Source organism: Phoxinus phoxinus, assembly GCF_949152265.1.
Source record: "Phoxinus phoxinus genome assembly, chromosome: 22".
Lineage (NCBI taxonomy): Eukaryota > Metazoa > Chordata > Actinopteri > Cypriniformes > Leuciscidae > Phoxinus > Phoxinus phoxinus.
This window is the reverse complement of record NC_136897.1, coordinates 3,069,133-3,093,278: the sequence shown is the minus strand read 5'-3', so window position 1 is coordinate 3,093,278 and position 24,146 is coordinate 3,069,133. Positions and strand designations below refer to the sequence as shown.

General features: G+C 39.7%; 1 protein-coding gene across 1 annotated transcript; it reads left to right on the top strand.

The window, feature by feature from the left end:
- The first annotated feature begins 1,466 nt into the window (after nt 1-1,466).
- faim2b (Fas apoptotic inhibitory molecule 2b) lies at nt 1,467-20,335 on the top strand. The gene is made up of 12 exons (XM_079597628.1): nt 1,467-1,625; nt 2,640-2,703; nt 2,783-2,859; nt 2,950-3,014; nt 6,087-6,140; nt 6,253-6,303; nt 6,390-6,429; nt 14,106-14,143; nt 14,238-14,325; nt 14,494-14,589; nt 17,707-17,760; nt 17,862-20,335. Exons 1-12 carry the CDS (start codon nt 1,611-1,613, stop codon nt 18,009-18,011), a joined length of 792 nt encoding a protein of 263 aa, XP_079453754.1. The 5' UTR covers nt 1,467-1,610; the 3' UTR covers nt 18,012-20,335.
- Nucleotides 20,336-24,146: the final 3,811 nt, after the last annotated feature.

Genomic DNA, 24,146 nt, shown 5'->3' with positions numbered 1-24,146 from the left:
CACATGGCAGTCGTTACAGAAGCAGCTTACTAAACTAAAGCATGAAGTCACCGTTTCAAAAGACGAGTCTCATGACCTGACAGAGACCAAACGCTTAATAATAATAGTATTGTATAATAACATAACACACTGTTGCTGTGCTTCACATGTGGTCATATTGATATTGCCTATAATTGCTTTTAAGCAGTAGGCCTATATCAATATGAATCACAAAACATTTAATGAATCTGCTAAATCGAATGATCTAATTAATTATCTAAAAAATCTAATTATTGTTAGTTTACAATGACTTTATGAATGTAAATTACACGTCTATTCGTATTTGCTTTTATTTTAATGTGACAACTTGCCCCATATATTGTGCACATCCCTCATGACAAGCTGCCCGGCATGGAAATAAATGACTGCCTCTTGATAAAGCACTATATTTATCATATTTAAAATATAAAAAAATCATGGCCTTTTGTGTTCCTTGAGAATATTTGTGAACAATGAAATGAACAGGGAATTATTGACACCAGCTGTGTGCATTATTAACTTATTAATATTTCTAACTTAAAGTTATTAGCAAATATTAACATTTTGAATGAAAAAAGTTAGCATTATTATTTTAATATTTTCTTATATTTAATATTGTTAGGGTATTTTATTATCTTGAAGTTGTCTCCCCAAGTTATGTATCAATAGTATTACAATCATAACTCTATTTTACGAGAATATGTATGAAATACATATAAAAAAAGTATTTTTTTAACAAATAAACACATTTATTATGCAATAACCCATATAACACTAGAGCTATGTCTGTCAAACACTGCAAAAATGATTTTCCTCCTCAGTAAATCTGTCTGGTTTTCCAGAACGAATATATCTAGACATCCTTAAATCAATTAAGATACATTTACTTGATAAGCAAAATGACTTCAGATATTAGCCTAAGTCTTGTTTACTGATAAATGAATCAAAATGAAGTGAGTTCATGCTTAAAACAAGGACTAATATCTGCCAATGGAGTCAGAGTAAGAAACTTGTTTTCGCAGATATTTGATCTTTTTCTAAGAATTAACTTACTTCATTATGATCTTTCTTTTCTCTTCTTTTCTTTTCCTTTCTTTTCTCTTCTTTTCTTTTCAGAAAACCATAATATCAACCCATTTTGCTTCTCAAGTGGCCTAAATGTATTTTTAGATATTTCTAATACAAAACAAGACCAGACAAACCCACAGCTTTCCAGCATTTTCTACTCAAACAACATGTCATCTTCACATGTACTTATGTATCATCATCTTTCTCTTTTCAGGTTTGTCCTACATACATAACATGCTATATAACTCTAAATATAGCACAAGTGTTGCATCACATGTCCAAGGAAAGCCCAGGATCTGTTATGAAGCTTGTGTTTTCCCGCTCGATCCCATCATGCATCCTGAGACGTTGCTGGAACGAACTAAAGCCCTGCTGGAGGGATTAGCCTGGATAGATACTATAAATCTCCACTGTAGAGACACACACACACACACACACACACACTCACACTGACCGACTGAAACTCTCCGCTTTCCTCTGAGAACTACAGCGTATCCTCACATCGGTGGAAAACATCACCGACAATGACACAGAAAAAGGTAAGGTATACTTTTATCAGTTACTATAGTTACTATAGAATAGACCAGAACAAAACAGAAAGAATAGAATATAACAGAACAATAGAATAGAATAGACTAGACCAAAACAAAACGAATAGAATATAACAGAACAATAGAATAGAATAGAATGGACTAGACTAGACCAGAACAAAACAGAAAGAATAGAATATAACAGAACAATAGAATAGAATAGAATAGACCAAAACAAAACGAATAGAATATAACAGAATAATATAATAGAATAGAATAGACCAAAACAAAACGAATAGAATATAACAGAACAATAGAATAGAATAGAATAGACCAGAACAAAACAAAACAAAACGAATAGAATATAACAGAACAATAGCATAGAATATAATAGAATAGAACAACATAAGATAAGGTAACATAACAAATCATAACATAACAATAGAATACAAATCAGAAGTCTTTATGAACCCTGTAAACTGTGAAAGTAAAGTGAAGCTGAATTAATCTGCAAGTAATGATATCATAATTAAATAATAATATTATAATAATATAATATAATAAAGTTGGTTTGAAATGTAATTGACTGAATGTCATTAGAACTGATCCACAGAAGTGTGTGTAGTGCTTTACTGGCATATTTCCATAAGAAGATTATTAGCACTATTTATAGATCAAGCTTCTGTCATAGACATAACCACATTAACAGTTTTATTCGACTAAAGAATTGAAAAATGAAACCGACTGAATTACATCTTGCATTCATACACACAATCTAACTGATCTTTTTTTCACAAGACAATATGTCCTGTGTTTCATGGTTTCATTTGCACAGTCAGTTAATCTCTAAACTGTATTGGATCATATCCATAAGCTTATAAACAATAATCTAATCAAAGATTAAAGTTTACTCAGAGTGTTTTATAACCATTCTCAAAGTGAGTTAAATAATTATGATCAATGGTTATTATTTGGCAGCATGTTATTGCCTGGCATATTTTCCAAATCTGTTTGTTTGCACAGATTTCCCCGACGGTCCAGACTGTGGAAGGAAACATGCCGCCAAACTACGACGAGGCCAACGCAGGTATTATTATAGCATTCTGATAAATATTGTCAAATATATAATCCTGCTCTGATTTATTAAAGTATTCTTCCTTTTGCAGGATGTCCTGGTTACTACTGCGGTGAAGGAACGTTTTCCTGGGACGACAAGTTTATTAGACGAATCTTTATACGAAAGGTGACATTTTAAATATTAAACTTAAATATGTATTGATGATTATGGAATCAAAATGCTTGTAATAAACATGTGTCTTGTCATTTGTGTCAGGTTTACTCCATCCTGATGCTGCAGCTCTTCTCTACAGTCGCAGTCATCGCTCTCTTCACGTTCCAGTGAGTCCGAACACCGCACACTGTTCAAAGATGGAGTATTAATACTTCTACTCAGCATTAAACTGATCAAAAGATTCAACAAAAGATTTCCATCAGTTTCCACAAAAATATGAAGCAGCAAACTCTTGTCAACATTGATAATCCTTACAAACAATAAGTACTTCAAGTTCATTTTATTAAGTATACTTTTAAGTATACCTTATGTAGTAATTATCATAGATATACATAATAAAGGCTAGATGTCTTACGGCAGAGTCCCTAACGTCATCACCCGGCGGCCATCTTGTCACAGGCAAGCGTTCTGGCGAGCTCTGTGTTCCTGATGTACGGTGAGTGATCTGCACGAACACACATACTCTCATCTCGCTGAAATCTTGATGGATTTACAAACGGTTTGGTTTCTTACCAGAGATGTATAAAGTACTAGAGACCCATACTTGAGTAAAAGTACAAGTGCTCTATCAAAAAAGTGACTTCAGTAGAAGTTGAAGTGCTCTTTAAGCACCACACTTAAGTAGAAGTACTAAAGTATTCATAATTTGTTGTACTTAAGTATTGCAAGTAGTTTATTTTAAAATGTACTACTCAAGTACTGAAAGTAAAAGTACAAGTATTGTGTTATGTAGTTATTAAAGAAAGCAGTCAAAAGTTTGAACATCATATTGTTTATATGATTTCAAATGTTTAGGACACTTAATTAATTTGGCTGAAGCAGCAGTAGCTGCTGCGTTTACATGGACCCTTATAATCGGATTGAAGGCTCAATCGGATTGAAAAACCTTCATGTAAACACCTTAATTGATCCGATTGAGCTCGATCCGATTGAAATTTCGATCGGATTGAAAGGGGTGGTTTATTCCTTTTGTAATCCTATCAAGAGAACATGTAAACACTTAATCGGACTGAAAACCAAATCTGAAAGGAATGCGCATGTGCCATGTACCCCTCTACCATTGAACATAGGGTCATAAATGACTGTCGTGTCATCCTAAAATTTTCCTTCCACTCCACGTCCGTGAAGTGGTGCAAGACAACGTTGTCCCACCAGTCCTTGCTTCGGACTCTTATCCACAAACGCCTTGTTCTGGGCTCTGGCAGAGGCATTTTAATTGCTTGATAAATACAAGCAGCACGGCACAGAACATCACGCGCTCGTCGTCTCCTAATTAGCAGCTGAAGTATGTAAATGTTAAATCTGATTTTTAAAACAAACAAAAAAAGTAATGGTAAGAGGGTGGCTGTTATGCGCATCGTGGAACGGCGGCGGGAATCGTCTAGTGCACTGATTGTGCGTAACTGCGCATGTCTAAAACGATCAACTCAGATGTAATGCTTGTGACATGTAGCCTAAACGCGCACATCAACCCGATTACTTTATTTGTCGTCCATGTAAACACCTTGTTCGGATTCTTTAATCGGATTGATTTCATTCAGATTGAGCCATGTAAACGCAGCTACTTGACAGGAATGTCCAAGAGCACCTTAAAACACTGAGCTTAACTCTTTGTAAACAAAAACAGATCAAGTATGTCTATGAAATCTATCAATATTTGTCAAAATCTGTACATTTTTTAGCTAAAAGCCGTGAGGGACGTTGTTTGGTCAAGCGTTCAAATGACGACAGCACAGGAGATTTTTTTAATGGAAGCAGCTGGCGCTCATAATTCATATTAAAGGTATCGACTCATTTTTTTTATTACATAACTCCTGACACAAATTAAGACATAACTGTCACTATAAGTTTCTCAGAATAAAATAGTGGGCAAATACTGAAACTTGAGTCTTATATCTTTTTAATGATGTATAGTTTGTCAAGGTAATAACATTACATCTAATAGTAACTTTAAACTATTTAAACAAAGAACGATTCAGTGCGTCGGCGGCGTCCTCATGAAGGCTAACAGTTACACACTTCATTCTATAGGCTATGAATTGTCTTTCTCTCCGACAAATTAAAACGTGGACTCTGAGTTGGGCCAGGAGTGGTCTCCTTCCTCACCCTCACTGCCACGATCACTCGAAGTTAAAGGTGGTGGTTCTGGTTCTTCCATCTCGAAACAAAATAACAAAGCTCAAGTGCTCTCAATGGAGGCAGGCAGCAGAACGGGAGCACGCGCGGTCTTCTCGATCGCTTCATTCGCGCACTGATGAGCCAGCTTCGTGAAACCTGGTGGTTACAGAGCCATCTACCGCTCTGGCAGTGATAATGCGGGTTTGAAATGATTCGTAACATTTTTGATGCAGCACATAAAAAATGTATCGGAGTAAAAGTATTAAACTCACAGAAAATATGTAGGCTACTGAAGTAAAAGTGGAAGTATGAGAAAAAAATTATACTTTAGTAGAGTAGCTACAGATACAGCCTTTTAGTACTTAAGTACAGTAGTGAAGTAGTTCTACTTCGTTACTATACATCTCTGTTTCTTACAAACGTTATTAACGTGGCTATAATTCTGGATTCTTGAACATGTTGAAATATATAATATTATAATTATTCATAAGTATGCAGTGTCATAACTACATCTCTGACGTTTATAACAAGCCAACTCGTTTGAACAGCGGTTGAAAATTTAGCAAGTTATGGGTATTTAAAAAGTAAATGCACCATTAAAACACAATGTTACGAGTGAGCGAGCTGACTGTGACAAGATGGCCGCCAGGTGCGGACGTCGACCTCCATTGGCCAGTAGCGCGGACGAGACATCTAGCCTGTATTATGTATGTCTATGGTAATTATAATATAAATTTACTAGTAGTATACTTAAAAATGTACTATTCCAATACTATACTATATTGGCCCACTTTTAAGAAGAAATCAGCTTTGATCACAGGAATAAATTACATTTGAACTCATATTCACAGAGAGCACAGTTATTTTAAACTGCAATAATATTTCACAATATTACTGTGTTTGCTGTTTTGACTTGGTGAGAAAACAAAACTTTGAAAAACAAAGACAAAACCGACCCCAAACTTTTGAACAGTGTGTTATATGAGTTCTGTGCAAGCGTATATATTATATGAAGTATTGATTTGTAACACTCCTAAGCTCTCTTCCTCTGCTTTTCTCAGTGCTCCAACGAGGATGTACATTCAAACACATCCCATGTTATACTCCATGTCCAAGTACGTAAGATCACTCAGATATGGCCATAAATGCTTTCAAATGTTTCAATGTCAAAGGTTTTCATTTCCTGTGATCTTTAACTTAAGCAATATGTGTGTGTGTGTTTTGCAGTCTTCTGTTTCTCTTCACATATATATCATTGGTTTGCTGCGGTGATTTGAGGTCAGTCATTGAAACACTTACGATACACTTATTCTATATGAGAATATACATCATCGTAATATAATCTTATCATTTCTGTATTATAGGAGGCAGTTTCCATGGAATTTTATTCTGCTTACAATCTTTGTGAGTATCTGTTTAAAGACACGTTAAAAATGTCATCAACTTTGACTTTATTATAATTAAATACTTACATGCTAAAATAAAACAGTCCCTCACCTCAAGTACACTCTTCAAAATAAAAGTTCTTTATTGGCATCGATGGAGAACCTTTAACATCCCCTTTAACACCCATGGAGAACCTTTAACATCCCCTTTAACACCCATGGAGAACCTTTAACATCCCCTGTAACATCCATGGAGAACCTTTAACATCCCCTGTAACATCCACGGAGAACCTTTAACATCCCCTTTAACACCCATGGAGAACCTTTAACATCCCCTGTAACATCCACGGAGAACCTTTAACATCCCCTGTAACATCCACGGAGAACCTTTAACATCCCCTTTAACATCCACGGAGAACCTTTAACATCCCCTTTAACACCCATGGAGAACCTTTAACATCCCCTTTAACACCCATGGAGAACCTTTAACATCCCCTTTAACACCCATGGAGAACCTTTAACATCCCCTGTAACATCCACGGAGAACCTTTAACATCCCCTGTAACATCCACGGAGAACCTTTAACATCCCCTTTAACATCCACGGAGAACCTTTAACATCCCCTTTAACACCCATGGAGAACCTTTAACATCCCCTGTAACATCCACGGAGAACCTTTAACATCCCCTTTAACACCCATGGAGAACCTTTAACATCCCCTGTAACATCCACGGAGAACCTTTAACATCCCCTTTAACACCCATGGAGAAACTTTAACATCCCCTGTAACATCCACGGAGAACCTTTAACATCCCCTGTAACATCCACGGAGAACCTTTAACATCCCCTTTAACATCCACGGAGAACCTTTAACATCCCCTTTAACACCCACGGAGAACCTTTAACATCCCCTTTAACATCCATGGAGAACCTTTAACATCCCCTTTAACATCCACGGAGAACCTTTAACATCCCCTGTAACATCCATGGAGAACCTTTAACATCCCCTTTAACACCCATGGAGAACCTTTAACATCCCCTGTAACATCCACGGAGAACCTTTAACATCCCCTGTAACATCCACGGAGAACCTTTAACATCCCCTTTAACATCCACGGAGAACCTTTAACATCCCCTGTAACATCCATGGAGAACCTTTAACATCCCCTGTAACATCCACGGAGAACCTTTAACATCCCCTTTAACACCCATGGAGAACCTTTAACATCCCCTTTAACATCCACGGAGAACCTTTAACATCCCCTGTAACATCCACGGAGAACCTTTAACATCCCCTTTAACACCCATGGAGAACCTTTAACATCCCCTGTAACATCCACGGAGAACCTTTAACATCCCCTGTAACATCCACGGAGAACCTTTAACATCCCCTTTAACATCCACGGAGAACCTTTAACATCCCCTGTAACATCCACGGAGAACCTTTAACATCCCCTGTAACATCCATGGAGAACCTTTAACATCCCCTGTAACATCCACGGAGAACCTTTAACATCCCCTTTAACACCCATGGAGAACCTTTAACATCCCCTTTAACATCCACGGAGAACCTTTAACATCCCCTGTAACATCCACGGAGAACCTTTAACATCCCCTTTAACACCCATGGAGAACCTTTAACATCCCCTGTAACATCCACGGAGAACCTTTAACATCCCCTGTAACATCCACGGAGAACCTTTAACATCCCCTTTAACATCCACGGAGAACCTTTAACATCCCCTGTAACATCCACGGAGAACCTTTAACATCCCCTGTAACATCCACGGAGAACCTTTAACATCCCCTGTAACATCCACGGAGAACCTTTAACATCCCCTTTAACACCCATGGAGAACCTTTAACATCCCCTGTAACATCCACGGAGAACCTTTAACATCCCCTGTAACATCCACGGAGAACCTTTAACATCCCCTTTAACATCCACGGAGAACCTTTAACATCCCCTGTAACATCCACGGAGAACCTTTAACATCCCCTTTAACATCCACGGAGAACCTTTAACATCCCCTGTAACATCCACGGAGAACCTTTAACATCCCCTTTAACATCCACGGAGAACCTTTAACATCCCCTGTAACATCCACGGAGAACCTTTAACATCCCCTTTAACACCCATGGAGAACCTTTAACATCCCCTTTAACACCCATGGAGAACGTCTCGGGTTACGACTGTAACCCTTGTTCCCTGAGGAGGGAACGAGACACTGCGTCGTTGAAAACGACTCTTTGGGGACGCTCCCTAAGCGTGCGCCTCTGAAGTATGAATGAAACTAATCCAATCCTGATTGGTGTTGCGTCGTGACGTAACATGTGACGGCATAACCGGATGCATAAAAGTGTCGCCGGCGCACACACACATTAGCCTCGCGATGAAGCAAGCCGCTCCCAGGCGTTAAGGGGCGTGGCAAGACGACGCAGTGTCTCGTTCCCTCCTCAGGGAACAAGGGTTACAGTCGTAACCCGAGACGTTCCCTTTCGTAGGGAACTCGCACTGCGTCGTTGAAAACGACTCTTTGGGGAACGAATACCCACTAGGCCACGCACCGAAAAAGCCTGTCCTAGAGTGAAGTTGATCTCAGGCACTTAAGCTAGGACGAGAGCACTCGTGCGCCAGACGCACTAAGGAGGTGAAGACAATAAAACCTGATGAAAGTGTGCAGGGTAGCCCAACCGGCTGCCTCACAGATCTCCTGGAGGGGCACTCCCGAACGGAGGGCCCTAGAGGACGCCATGCCTCTGTTAAAATGAGCCCTTACGGCCAAAGGTGAAGGCAAATTGCGCACCTTGTAGGCCTACTTATGGTTTGTTTGGATGCCGGGAGCCCCTTATTAGGTGACCCAAAACACACTAACAGTAGGTCCGACCTCCTCGAAGAAGAGGACCCCTCAAGGTAAATACTCGGAACCCTGACTGGCAGAGCAAAGGAACCTCTCTTCTTCTGCCGACACATGAGGTGGAGGATGAAATGCTCGCAGGACCATGGACCTAGCCATGTTAGAATGCACTTAAGGCACATAGCCGGGTCTCGGGTGCAAGATGGCCTTAACTCTGCCGGGGGCAAAACCCCAAGCAAGCTGGCGTTAGTGCCAGGGCTTGGAGATCTCCCACTCTCTTAATAATTTTAAGAAACAGCTAAGAGAAAGGCTATCTTGAACGTGAGGTCCTAGGCGAAGCTGACTGGAGGGATTCGAAGGGAGCCAGGGATAGCCCTTCGAGAACCACCACCAGGTCCCAGGAAGGACCTGACCTCCATGTACCATGGAGAAATAGTATGACCCGTTGGTGCCTCCCCAAAGGCCCATCACTCAGTGGTGCATGGACCGCCGAACTGGCAGCCACGTACACCTTAAGTGTGGACGGGGAGAGACCCGCAGAGAAACGATCTTGAAGAAACTCCAGAACTGAAGCCACTGGGCAGTTAACTGGATCTAACTCATGTTCTCTACTCCAAGTGGAAAAACCTACCACTTGAGGCCATATAATCTCATAGTAGACGGAGCCCTAGAGCAAAGTATGGTTTTGACCATCCCAGCTGATAGACCGGCATCTAGGTACTGGACCCCCTCAGGGGCCAGACCCACAATTTCTACAGCTCCGGGCGAGGGTGGAATATTGTGCCCTCCGCCTGAGACAACAGATCCCTCCTCAGAGGAATCTGCCACGGCGGAGCTATCAGAAGTGAAAATATGTCTGAAAACCATACTTGGGCCGGCCACAACGGGGCTATCAGAAGAAGACTGATGCCCTCCTGACGGACCCTCTCCAGGACTCCCGGGAGCAGAGCGATCGGGGGAAAAGCATACAGGCGAAGCCTCAGCCAAGCCTGTACCATGGCATCCAACCCCAGTGGGGCTGGATGAGTGAGGGAAAACCAAAGTGGACAGTGGGACGTCTCTCGAGACGCAAACAGATCCACTTCCATTGGTCCAACCTCTGCCATATCAACTTCACCACCTCTGGGTGAAGTCTCCATTCCCCGGGCCTCAGCCCCTGCCTCGACAGGATGTCTGCTCCCTGATTCTGAACCCTCGGGACATATATTGCTCTAATAGATAATAATTTCCCCTGGGACCATAGATTAATCTGATGCGCCAGTCTGGATAGAGGGCGCGATCTGAGTCCCCCTTGTCGGTTCAGATAAATTGATGTCTGGGAGGGAGCTCCTCGGAGCCCTGAACACAGCCAACATCTCTAGGCAAAATATATGCCAAACATGTTGATGGTTCTGCCACAGACCCCTGGCAAAGCGGCCATCCATGACCGCGCCCACGCCAGTGAAGGAGGCGCCTGTCGAAACGGTTTTCCGGCGACATGACGCTGCTAACACTGGCCCTTGGGACAGGAACCAAGGTTTCTTCCATATTAATTAGGGAAACGAAGGCATCGGCGCGTAACCCTGATTGTTCGGAACGGATTCCCCCTTGGGGAAATCCCCTTGGCTATCAGCCACCACTGAAGGAGCCTCATGTGTAGAAGGTCCAAAAGGTATTATGTTGGACACAGCTGCCATGAGGCCCAGCAGTCTTAGAAATTGCTTTACAGTGATGGCCTGGCCTAGCTTTATCCCGGATGCCATGGCCCCGATGGACTCGATACACGCGGAAGACATATGTGCCCAGAAACGTAGTTTTCTGAGCTGGTACCAACACGCTTTTCTTCGTGTTGAGTCTCACCCCCAAGCTCGGGAATACGGCCAAGGACGACATCTCAATGCCGAACTGCCATTGCTCGAGACTGAGCCAGAATGGGCCAGTCGTCGATTCAATTAAGTGTGAGGATGTCCTGAAGTCTCAGTAGGACCAGAGCTGCATCCATACACTTGGAGCTTTTGTGAGGGGAGAGTGCTAGGCCAAACGGAAGAACCCGAATTTGGTACGCTTCGCCCCCGAAAGCGAACCTCAGGAACCTCCTGTATATTGGAAGGATGGAGCACGGAAGTATGCGTCTTTTAGACCTATCGTGATAAACCAGTCCTCGGACCTGATTTGATTCACGATGAGCATCTTGAACCTGAAGCTCCTCAGAGAACGATTTAAGTGACTCAGATCTAAAATCGGCAGGAACCCTCCATCCTTCTTTGGAACTATAAAGTACCGGCTGAGAAATCCGGACTCCCTGTCTGGAGGAGGAACCCATCATATGGCCTCTCTGACCAGTAAAGAGTATACTTTTTGTTCCATCACCCAATCCTGCTTATACGCAGGACCCATGCAGATATGTTGGGTAAGCGTTTGACACGCTTCAACAAAATCTATTACGGGAACCAGCCCCTTGAGGCTGGTTTCGGGTATTCTTTGAGCATTGTTCTCGACCCCCTGAAGCAGATGACCGGCAGGGATTAGTCGAGACCGATTTTGTAACCATAGTCAATGCCCTTTTTCAAGCTTTTTGGAGCGAACACAACAGTATGCGTTCGCTGGAAACTGATGTGGCCCGAAGCGTCTTGGACGGCGGGCAACCACATAGTTTTCCTGAGGGCTCCGCTGTGAGAACAACCTCAGTTGCTCTACAACGGGGGGGAGGGAAAGGGTCTAATTTTTATTTCAGGTAGAACCTCTTTCCTGAAGCCCTCTTGCCTGAAGGATGGCCCTCAGGTCATCCTTCTGATCAAAAGAGCGAGATAAATTTATCTGTTGCCAAACTCCAGAGGGAGGGGCTCTAGAGGAAGGAGTGGGGTTTATCCCATGACTTAGATAACTCATTATACAAGTCAGGAAAAATAAATAAATCAATAAAAATGGTAAGCTCCGGCGCTGATGTTGTGATTGTTGCAGCAGGAAGTGTTCACTTATTTCCTTTCTTAGTTATTTATTAAGCGCTTCCTGTCTAACATGTGGCCAGTTAATTTTCATCTGGCCACAGCACGGATCACAACACGCTATTAAGCCTCGATGTTGAAGATTTTTTATTTTAACATCGGGTGCTTGTCATGGGCAGAAGAAGCCGCATCGCGGGCTTAGAACCATTCGAATGAGAAAGTGCCGCAGCAGTCTCACTCTCATCAGCAAAATTCATATTTTATTATTTATTTTATTTACGAACCCCACGATCTGAGTCGCGGACCTGAACAACGGAGAACGTGAGCTGGCGAGTCTAATTCACGTTCATCCGCCTCGATGCTGAACACACCCACTCCCTCAGAAGCAGATAGTTCAAACATCAGGTTCTCATCACGGGCAGAAGAAGCCGCAGCGCGGGCTTCTGCACCATGAACGGGAGCCCCAGAACCTTTAAATAGGGAATGAGAAAGTGCCGCAGCAGTCTCATTCTCATCTGCAAGATCCTATCGCGAACCCCGCGATCTGATTCGCCGCGCGCGAGCTGTGTGAATTTAACTCACGCTCACCCGCCTTAATGCTGAACACATCCACTCCCTCAGAAGTGTATAGTTCAAACATCATGTTCTCATCACGGGCAGAAGAAGCCGCAGCGCGGGCTTCTGCACCATGAAAGGGAGCCACAGAACCTTCAAATAGGGAATGAGAATGTGCCGCAGCAGTCTCATTCTCATCTGCAAGATCCCCGTGAACCCCGCGATCTGAGTCGACGCGCCGCCTCAACGGACGCGGGACCCGAACCGCGGGGAACGCGAGCTGGTGAATTTAACTCACGCTCCTCCGGCCGCCTCGATGCTGAACACATCCACTCCCTCGGAAGCAGATAGTTCAAACATCGAGGTCTCGTCACGGGCAGAAGAAGCCGCAGCGCGGGCTTCTGCACCATGAACGAGAGCCTTAGAACCTTCAGATGAAGAATGAGAAAGTGCCGCAGCAGTCTCATCCTCATCTGCAAGATCCCTTTGCGAACCCCGCGATCTGAGTCACCGCGCCGCCTCAACGGACGCGGGACCTGAACCACGGGGAACGCGAGCGCAGTACTGATAGGGAGTGTTTCACAGAGATCACAGACAGCCCCCTCGAGAGCTGCCCGTGAGTGTGTTACACTCCAAAACAATTCACACACAACTGATGCGTGTCCCCACTCGTAATATACTTTGGGCAGGGGTGCACACATCTAATGAATTGCTCACTCGCCATAATACAGTGACTGGATCAGACAGACAACACCAAATAAGACAGACAAAAACAGAGAGCGCTTGCTGAAGAGCGAAAGCTAATGTGTGTGTGCGCCGGCGACACTTTTATGCATCCGGTTATGCCGTCACATGTTACGTCACGACGCAACACCAATCAGGATTGGATTAGTTTCATTCATACTTCAGAGGCGCACGCTTAGGGAGCGTCCCCAAAGAGTCGTTTTCAACGACGCAGTGCGAGTTCCCTACGAAAGGGAACCTTTAACATCCCCTTTAACACCCATGGAGAACCTTTAACATCCCCTTTAACACCCATGGAGAACCTTTAACATCCCCTTTAACACCCATGGAGAACCTTTCAAATGCACCATCGTTCTTTAGATTATTCAAATGTTCTTCACACTAAGAAAAAGAAAAACTTCCTCTTGGAACCTTTATTTTTAAGAGTGTAAAGTACATGTTTGCCTTTTGTCTTAACAAGGAATATCTACAGTAGCCCAAAAATAATTTTAGAGCCATACTTGAAATGTTTGCATTACACTGCATTCATATAATTAAATGTTCTTTGATTATTTTCTTCCTCTTTTCCACGCTGTCATTTATTTTGCATGCTTTTGTGAACGCTGCAAACTAAGACTCTGAGCATGGCTTCCATGTTGGGTTTTATCTCCAGGTAATGGCATTTCTGTTCGTGTAGTTCCTGTACGTGTTTGCAAACTTGTTTTTCTAAATTCCACAGGATATTAATATCTACATTTCTCCTACAGTTTCTACAACACCACGTCTGTGATGCTGTGCATTGGCATCACTGCCACCGTTCTTCTGTGCGTCACCATCTTCAGCTTTCAGAGCAAGGTGAGCAACTGATGACTTATCCTGATCATTAATATTAATACATTTACATTTTTAGTGCACATTGGTGTCTTTTATCATATTGCTTTTATAAAGCAAAGTTGCTTTAAAGTACAATAATTACAATTGTTTATACATGGAAAATACAATAATGTTGATTTGTCTCTATAGATTGACATCACCTCATACCAAGGTCTTCTCTTCATTCTGTGTATGGTCATGTTTTTCTGTGCTATTGTCATGGGATTCGTGGTTCCCTTTGGTTATGTAAGTATCAGAAAGTAAAAGTAAACTATAGTAAAACCTCACTGAGCTTGAGGACCAGTGTTGGGGAAAGTTACATTTAAATGCAATGCGTTATAATATTGCATTACTCCCTAAAAAAGTATTTAATTAGGTAACTTAGTTACTCTTCATGTAAAATAATGCATGTTACTTGTGCATTACTTTAACCTCAGCAACACAGCCTATGTAATCTACACCTTCATTTCCTGACCATACTAAGATCTCTTAACATTATGGTTGATATTACCTACTGTACCCCTGAAGGTCTTGTTTTGGGCAAATATACACACCAAGGTCCCTATTTTGTGCTAGTTTCAGCTCGACGCAATTTTCATTTTCACGTCCTGCGCTACATTGTTTAAATAGCAAATGCATTTGCGCCCATCTGTCGCCCATGGGCTGCTGGTCTGAGAACGAGTGTGTTCAGGAGCATTATTGCGTTGCTATTTTGAGGCAACAGAAATAAACGACGCAATATTTTTTTGTTATTTAAAGAGCGCATTAGTAATATGCGCCTATAGGCACCTTATGCGGGTCCACAACACGCGTACACATTATCCCATAGATGGTCTGCATGGTAGAGAAGCGTTCAGTTTCTCTACTTGCAAAATCTCCATGGCGCGAGCGCAACTGGCTTTTAAAGGGAATGGGAGAAGAGACTCTGATTGGTTTATTTCACGTTACGCCCAACACACACCCATTACTCATTAACAGAATAGAGAAAACCCTTTTAGACCATGTGCTGAGCGCGTCTTGCGCCGAGCGCTTGTGCTTAGATCATTAAAATAGGGCCCCAAACGTGAAATGAATAATCCTCAGGCAGAAGGAAATGCAAATTCACGCCTGTACAGTAGAGGGCGCCACTCAGACAAACCTTTCATGTCATGAAGGTGATGTCATTCTGTATTGCAGAAGAGTAGAACACAGAAGAAAGTTCAACACTCTTCAGCAATAGAAAAACAAAGAAAAATGAAACACAAATATGATGTTTAACTTAGTCTTTTTCTCCCCTAATTGGTTCATCAATGTTCAGCAGCAAAGACATTGGTCAATAAAGTGAGATTAAATACATACAGTATATTTGTGTAATTTAACATATTTAATTATAGGAGGTTCACATAATATTTTGAGTTTGCATTTCTCTGTTTTTATTCATTTTGAGGAATAGTGATTCTGTTTTTGTTCCAGTGAGATGAGGAAATGCTCACATTTAGTCTAGAGGTACAATAACCATCATGTTCACACACAACGCTGTTACTCACGATTATTTACTCACGATTATTTACTCACTATTATTTACTCACAATTATTTAATCACGATTATTTACTTACAATTATTTACTCACGATTATTTACTCACGATTATTTACTTACGATTATTTACTCACTATTATTTACTTACGATTATTTACTCACTATTATTTACTCACTATTATTTACTCACGATTATTTACTCACTATTATTTACACACTATTATTTACTTACGATTATTTACTCACTATTATTTACTCACTATTATTTACTCACAATTATTTACTCACTATTATTTACTTACGATTATTTACTCACTATTATTTACTCACTATTATTTACTCACGATTATTTACTCACGGTTATTTACACACTATTATTTACTTACGATTATTTACTCACTATTATTTACTCACTATTATTTACTCACAATTATTTAATCACGATTATTTACTCACGATTATTTACTCACATTTTTACTCGCGATTATTTACTCACGTTTATTTACTCACGATTATTTACTCACTATTTTTTTACTCACGATTATTTACTCACGATTATTTACTCACTATTATTTACTCACGATTATTTACTCACAATTATTTACTTACGCTTATTTACTCACGATTATTTACTCACTATGATTTACTCACGATTATTTACTCACTATTATTTACTCACGGTTATTTACTCGCGATTATTTACTCACGTTTATTTACTTAAGATAATTTACTCACGGTTATTTACTCACTATTATTTACTCACTATTATTTACTCACGATTATTTACTCACTATTATTTACTCACGGTTATTTACTCGCGATTATTTACTCACGTTTATTTACTTACGATTATTTACTCACGGTTATTTACTCACGATTATTTACTCACTATTATTTACTCACGGTTATTTACTCACGATTATTTACTCACTATTATTTACTCACGGTTATTTACTCACGATTATTTACTCACGTTTATTTACTTAAGATAATTTACTCACGATTATTTACTCACGGTTATTTACTCACTATTATTTACTCACGGTTATTTACTCACGATTATTTACTCACGTTTATTTACTTAAGATAATTTACTCACGATTATTTACTCACGGTTATTTACTCACTATTATTTTCTCACTATTATTTACTCACGGTTATTTACTCACGATTATTTACTCACGGTTATTTACTCACGATTATTTACTCACTATTATTTACTCACGGTTATTTACTCACGATTATTTACTCACGTTTATTTACTTAAGATAATTTACTCACGATTATTTACTCACTATTATTTACTCACGGTTATTTACTCACTATTATTTACTCACAATTCCACTCAACAAAACTCAGACAGGAGAGCTGTCAGTCAATACAATTAAAGGGGAAACAAAGTAACTGTGTTACTTATTTTAAAAAGTAACTAAAATTGAAAAAAAAGTGTTGCCAATTTAAAAGTAATGCATTACTTTACTGGTTAACTCATGTAATGTGTTACGCTCAACACTGGTTCCCACACGACTGCACGTCTAAGTGACTATATTACTGAGACCAGAGAGAATTTTAATTCAGTAAATTAAAAAACGTTTAAGCAAATTAATTCAACTGAAAAGTAACTTAAATATGAATGTGCTACATTTATTAAGTAATGTTTTACCTCACTCACTACATCCAAAGAAATGTGTACATAATGCATGTTGATTGTAATGTGTTACAATAATGTTCAGGACTGTAGATTCTTTTAGATTCTGGCTAATAATACCAGTCCAGATCTGTACAAAACCATGATCTGTCCTAGATTAGATGCTAGTCGCCTTCTAATCGTTTCTCTTGTCAAAGGTCCCCTGGTTACATGCGGTCTACGCCAGCATAGGAGCGGTGGTGTTTACCATGGTGAGGAGCAGATTAGTCAAGAAAGGATTATGGTTTTAAATAATGAGGATTTCAAGGTGATATAATGTGGACTGACCCGAGTCTCTTCTGTTCTGTCTCAGTTTCTAGCCTTTGATTTGCAGCTGTTGATGGGGAACAAGCAATACGCCATGAGTCCTGAAGAATATATCTTTGCCAGTCTGAGCCTCTACCTGGACGTCGTGTACTTGTTCACGTTCCTGCTGCAGTTGTTTGGTAATGGTCGAGAATGAGCCACGGTTGTGTAGCAAACCCAATGTATGTGGCCTTTTATGTCTCGTTAGGTTTAAGGAAAATCAACACTGTAAAAGTGTTTTCTCAGGTAATGTGAATGTGTGCTTTGTGTGTTAACTTATTCAAAGGTCAAAATCTAAAACATTTAACAGACTGTTTAATTTGAATTAAATTTAAATTAATAATACAAATTAAAAATGTACATCAAATGTGGGTTTGTATGTTGGCCACAAAAATGAAGAAAAAAGCTTTTTGCTTATGACAGATGATGTTAGTCTGTGTGTTAATAACAGTTTTCACTTAAGCTGGTTCAGAAAGTTCAAATGCAGAGTTTATATTAAGCTCTATTATTTAATACTGTTTAATCAGTTTTTTGTTTAAACGTTGCGTGTCAACAAACAGTGAAAAACAAACAATGACTGAACATAATTTGAAAATGTCATACAATTTTGAATTATCACAATTTGTCATTGTGTATTGCATGTAATTTTTCATAATGCATTGCATTTCTGTAACTTTCTCATATATGTTGTTCTGTATTTGACAGTTCATCATTTATGGATACCCATAATGTACTGCAGCACTTCTGCTTGCATATGACCAATCTGTCTTCAATAAGCACTTTATATTTTTGTCTATGAATGTAATTGATGAGTAGATATTAAACTGTGGCATCAGGGAGGCATGATAAACAATGATTTATTTTTGAGCTATACTAACATAAGTTTCTGATTAGAGCTTTTTAAGTCAGTAAATTGGCAAGTTGTCTTATGTTGCTGACGGGTATGAGAGAACTAGAAAGAACAGAGAAAAGAAGAAGAATGAACAGTCAGGCACTGATGTAGGACGAGAAGGCTCGAGTCTCCGCTCTAATTCATCCCAAAGGTGTCCTGTCGTGTTGAGGTCAGGACTCTGTGCCGGCCAGTCAAGTTCTTCCACACCAAACTCCTCATCCATGTGTTGATGGACCTGCTTTGTGCACTGGTGCGCAGTCATGCTGGAACACGAGCCGCCACTGGTATGTCACGTGACCTGTCAGTAGTGTTGGGGAAAGTTACTTGTAAAAGTAATGCATTACAATATTGCGTTACTCCCTTAAAAAGTAACTAATTGCATTACTTTGTTACTTTTTTAGAAAAGTAATGCGTTACGTTACTTTTGCGTTACTTTTTTCCCACCTGGGCTGGGATAATTTTTTTATAACACAAAAGTTCTGTTTCTGGGCAAATGTAAAGACCCTCTCACAGCAAAAGTGAAATAATAATCCTCAGGCTGAAGGACATGTGTACAGTAGAGGAAAGCACACAAGCAAACCTTCCTATCAATCTATCTATAGCCATTTCTGCTTATTTAACTGAATCATCGAAGGTGAGAAGCAAGTACATTGGTCAATAAAGTGAGATTAAATGCATACATTTTTTATTTTTTTGCATAGGTTTGCATAGTATTCTGATTCTGCATTTCACTGATTTTATTCATTTTGAGGAATATTTAATTTTTTTTTGTGCAAGTGAGATGAGTAAATGCTCACATTTAGTCTAGAACTAGCCTACAATTAACATCATGTTCACACACACACACACACACGTCTCAACATGAGGACAGGAGAGCTGTCAGTCAATAAATGGGAAAACAAAGCAACTTGCGTTACTTATTTGAAAAAGTAACTCAGATATTTTGTTGTAAATTTTAAAAGTAATGCGTTTCTTTACTAGTTACTTGAAAAAGTAATCTGATTACGTAACTCAAGTTACTTGTAATGCATTTCCCCAACACTGCCTGTCAGTGGCTGGCTAGTTGTCTGGCAGTCTGCCTTTGGCAACTTTCAGAAACCATTTATTTTTGGCAGTGTTTGTGTTCCTCTCTCTAGAGCATTTATTATGCATCTGTTAATATGATTGTGTTCTTTTGCATGATTGGCGTTTAGAGAATTGTATCCCAATGAAAGCAGTCAAATGGCCGTGATTAGACTGGCAGCTTACTGACGATTTGCTGGACGCTCAATCCAGTCACCCGCGGCTGAACTACGAGTATAACGCGTTGCCTGACACTCTCGCTGTAAGGAAATGAATAGTTTTCTTATTATGAATATAAACCAGTCAAATGGCCGTGATCACCACTGGCAGCTGCCAGCCAGCCACTGACAGGTCACGTGCCAGCCAGCTGAAGATTGAACGCCCACTCTCAAACTGGTCCCACAAAGTTGGGAGCATGAAATTGTCCAAAATAACAACTGAAGCTGATGTTTTGGTGTTATTACTGTAGGTGAAAATGCTGTGAATTAATAAAAAAAAATGAACAAAATACAAACAAGATTTTTATTAAAAAAAGAAATTCAGGAGATCAGTTTAAAAAAAAAGTAAAAACAAACAGAAGATGCTTTTTTTTCTCATCAAAAAAAACAAAACAAAACAGTAACAGAATATCAGAAACTGTGGCACAGGAAGACAATTTACCAAGTAGAAACTCTGGTTTACATGCAGACAAACCATCAAACGGTTTCTTCAGCTATCTGTACAAAATGTGTGACTGTATAAATAAAGAATAAAAAAAGCTGTTCAAGAGACGAGCCATTTGATCAATGATCACATGACAACCATACCGTATCTACGACCCAATACAGCCAAACCCAAACTCGGCCCTTACGGCTCTCTGCTGAACAGCTTCAACACCCCATGTTAGCAGCAATACTTTTTGAAACTATGAAATGAGCAGTTCAAAACATTAGCAGCTATTCGTTGGAATTCGAGGAGATGAAATCGAGCCGATTCAGTATCATCCCAGTTGCTGAGAAACATAAGAATTTAGATATGCAATGAATCTGAATTGTTATCATTTCAAAGTTTCAAAACTGTGTTTCATGTTTTGTATTTGTAATGGATGATATGATTTAGCAAGCGTAATAAATCCTGTGTTCCTTCATGAGGTGCATGGTATCATTTGAGAAATATCTTTAGACATAGCGTTGTCAAAACTTAAAACATCAACAATAAAATCACATTGACAAAGTGAGCAAAGGGTGAGAAGTCAGAAATGAAAAAAAAAAAAAAAAGGTAGAAAAGGTACACTGTAGAAAATAATCCTGTTAAAAAACGGTAAACTACTGGCGGCTGTGGTTGCCAGCATCATACCGTAAAGGCGTGTTACTGTTTTAGAAATGAACAGCTAAATAGCGGTTTGTCAGCTACAGTATAAAACTGTAATTGAACAGTGTATAGCTGTTTAAGCATAAACACAGGGTTCCCACACCTCGGTTAACCTCAAATTCAAGGACCTTTCAAGGACTTTCCAGGTCCAATAGCCTAAAATTCAAGGACATAACCCTCTGGTCATCTTCATTTAGGGGTCACGTCACACACTTGGCTCTGTCGCAGTCAAAAGTGACCGAAGCCTTGAGATGCAACTTCTTTTTTTCCCCAGAAAAACCAATGTAATATATTTTTGTTCAATAATATTTTTTGATTATTTAGAATTTTGAAGGGATTTTATGATACTACGCAATATTTATAAAAAAATTATGAGCTTTTTGAACTAATATATATATATGAAAAAATATATATTTTATTATCACATTTCACATTAAAAGTGGAAGCCTTTAAAAAAAAATTTGAAGTGAGAAAAGTGCCATTTGGAGGCGTTAAAAAAATAAACACTTGTAATGTCCTGTAACCAACTGTATAGCTCCCTATATAAAGGCTAGGATGGCTTGATCATGAGCTGACTTTCATTTTCAAGTGAACTTCTCTTTTAACGAAGAGTGTAAATGCGCGTAACTAACGTAAATCAAGCAAGCTAGTACGTATAGGCCACAAAGTGTTGCCGAAGTAACACATTAGCGGACAGGAGGGAATAATACGGATTTCTTTCCAGAAAACTTCTTGCACAAAATAAATTCAAGCACTTTCAAGGACTTGTATCTATTATAACCATTTTCAAAAACTTTCCAGGGCCTTGAAATCTTTTTTTCCGATTCACAAACTTTCAAGGATTTCAAGGACCCGTGGGAACCCCAAACAGTAACACGCCGTATTTTTACGGTATGATGCTGTTAACCACAGCCGCCAGTAGTTTACCGTTTTTTGAAAGGATTGTTTTGTACAGTGTAACCAACTAACTCATGCTATTTCAAATCTCATCATCTCCATGGTCATTCATATGGATTTAGGGCTTTTACGATATTTGTCAGTAAGAAACGACGTTTTTAAACTGTAAAGGCATGTTGATTCCCGTGGCATTGATATCTTTGGTTGCAGGAATGAATCAATTCTTTGGGTGAAGATTTCAGTCACTGCCAATCTGTGAATCTCAGTAAACTGTAAAAGAGGTATAGATCCATTTCAGTAACACAACGTTCTTTGAATATAATTTCAAACTATCCTAGTACTGTAGCTACAAGATATTTTTATGTAAAAGAGTCTCTTTATGAAAACCATCGAACAGTTTTCAGATCAAGGTCATGGCTTTACATTCATGAAATGTAGAAGCACCAAGAAGAAGAAGAAGAAGAAGAAGTAACAGCTGCATCATGAGCCCTTTAGTGTGATAGAAGCCCTCGTGTTTATATCCTATAGAAGAGCCACACAACAAAGGTACAAGGTACAAAAACAACTCATGTGGAACCATGAGTAAATATACACTCTTTTTAGATTATCAATGACATCAAAGCTTTCATTCGGATATTCAAACTCTTTGAGAAGTGCATCATGATGGACCAGGACAGAACATTTCAAGTACAACAACAAACTGCACAGAGAAAGACACGGAGAAGCGACTCAAGAACATGTTTTTCATTTGCACACGGACAAATTCCCCCAAAAATCCTATGAATCCGGGATTTAGAAAGGAACAGCAACCAACACACACACACACACACAAGCGGAGGAATCCTCATCATCTAAAGACTGATCTCAGGCGGACGATAAACACAGCAGCATGAAGGTCTTCTGTCCTTCTTCATCCTCATCCTAGATGTTCCTGCTGTTCATGTCTCATCCCAGCACCACAGCGAAGGCGTTCTACACTCGAAAAAATGCTGGGTTGTTTTAACCCAATTTTGGGTCAAATATGGACAAACCCAGCCATTGGGTTAAATTTTTTAATTGCATTTTTGATCCAACGTTTGTCCATATTTGACCCAAAATTGGGTTAAAACAACCCAGCATTTTTTAGAGTGTACACACCAGCAAAGCCATGATAACACTCGACCCGATGAAGCCTCGCTGTATCCATAACCACACAACACACGCTTGTGGACTTGCTTTACAATGAAGATATCTAAAAACTGAGGCACAAATGTGTACAAGAGTGATCGTGCTTTCAGAGAATATATCTGGAAACCAGTCGTGTTATAACCAGGGCTTGACATGAATATCCGCCAACTCTCCGGATGCGTGTGTGTTTCAGCAGTGGCGTCACTACTAGCCACATTGACGTTGAATTTTATACTAATTATATACATTTTTTTAGCTGTAGTCTATTAAAAAGGCATCGGAAATAACAAACTAAGTGCAATGTAGTGTCACTGAAACACTTCCGATAGATACACGATACCAGCTTCTCTCTCTCTCTCTCTCTCTCTCTCTCTCTCTCTCTCTCTCTCTCTCTCTCTCATTACACACAAACCCGCCTCTCCTCACTCCGCCTCTCCTCCTCACTCAGCTCTAAACTGAGATCTCTTCCACTGCTTTCTGCACGTAAACAGTCAAACACACACAATAATGTCAAAATGCCGGTCTTGGCGAGTATTTCCGTGTAAACAGTCAGTAATGTTTTAAGTGAACGTAAGCAATTAAGAAATAAACGCATGTGTAACAGTATAATGGATCCGTTTCACGTCTTAAAGTGACAGCAGCCTAATATACCTTCTGCCAAATTATGAGAAAATATAAAAAATATCTATATGGCAGTTTTTCCCCATGGTAATCGATACCATGGGGAAAAACTGCCATATAGATATTTTTTATATTTTCTCATAACAAGTCAAGATTGTGGCCAGTGAAAATGTTGAATGGCTCGTAACTTTGGAAAACCACGAGCCACAGGAGCTGGTGAGCAAAAAAGTTAATGTCAAGCCCTGGTTATAATATATATATATTTGGCATAGTAAAAATAAACGTCAAAAAAGGACGACTAAA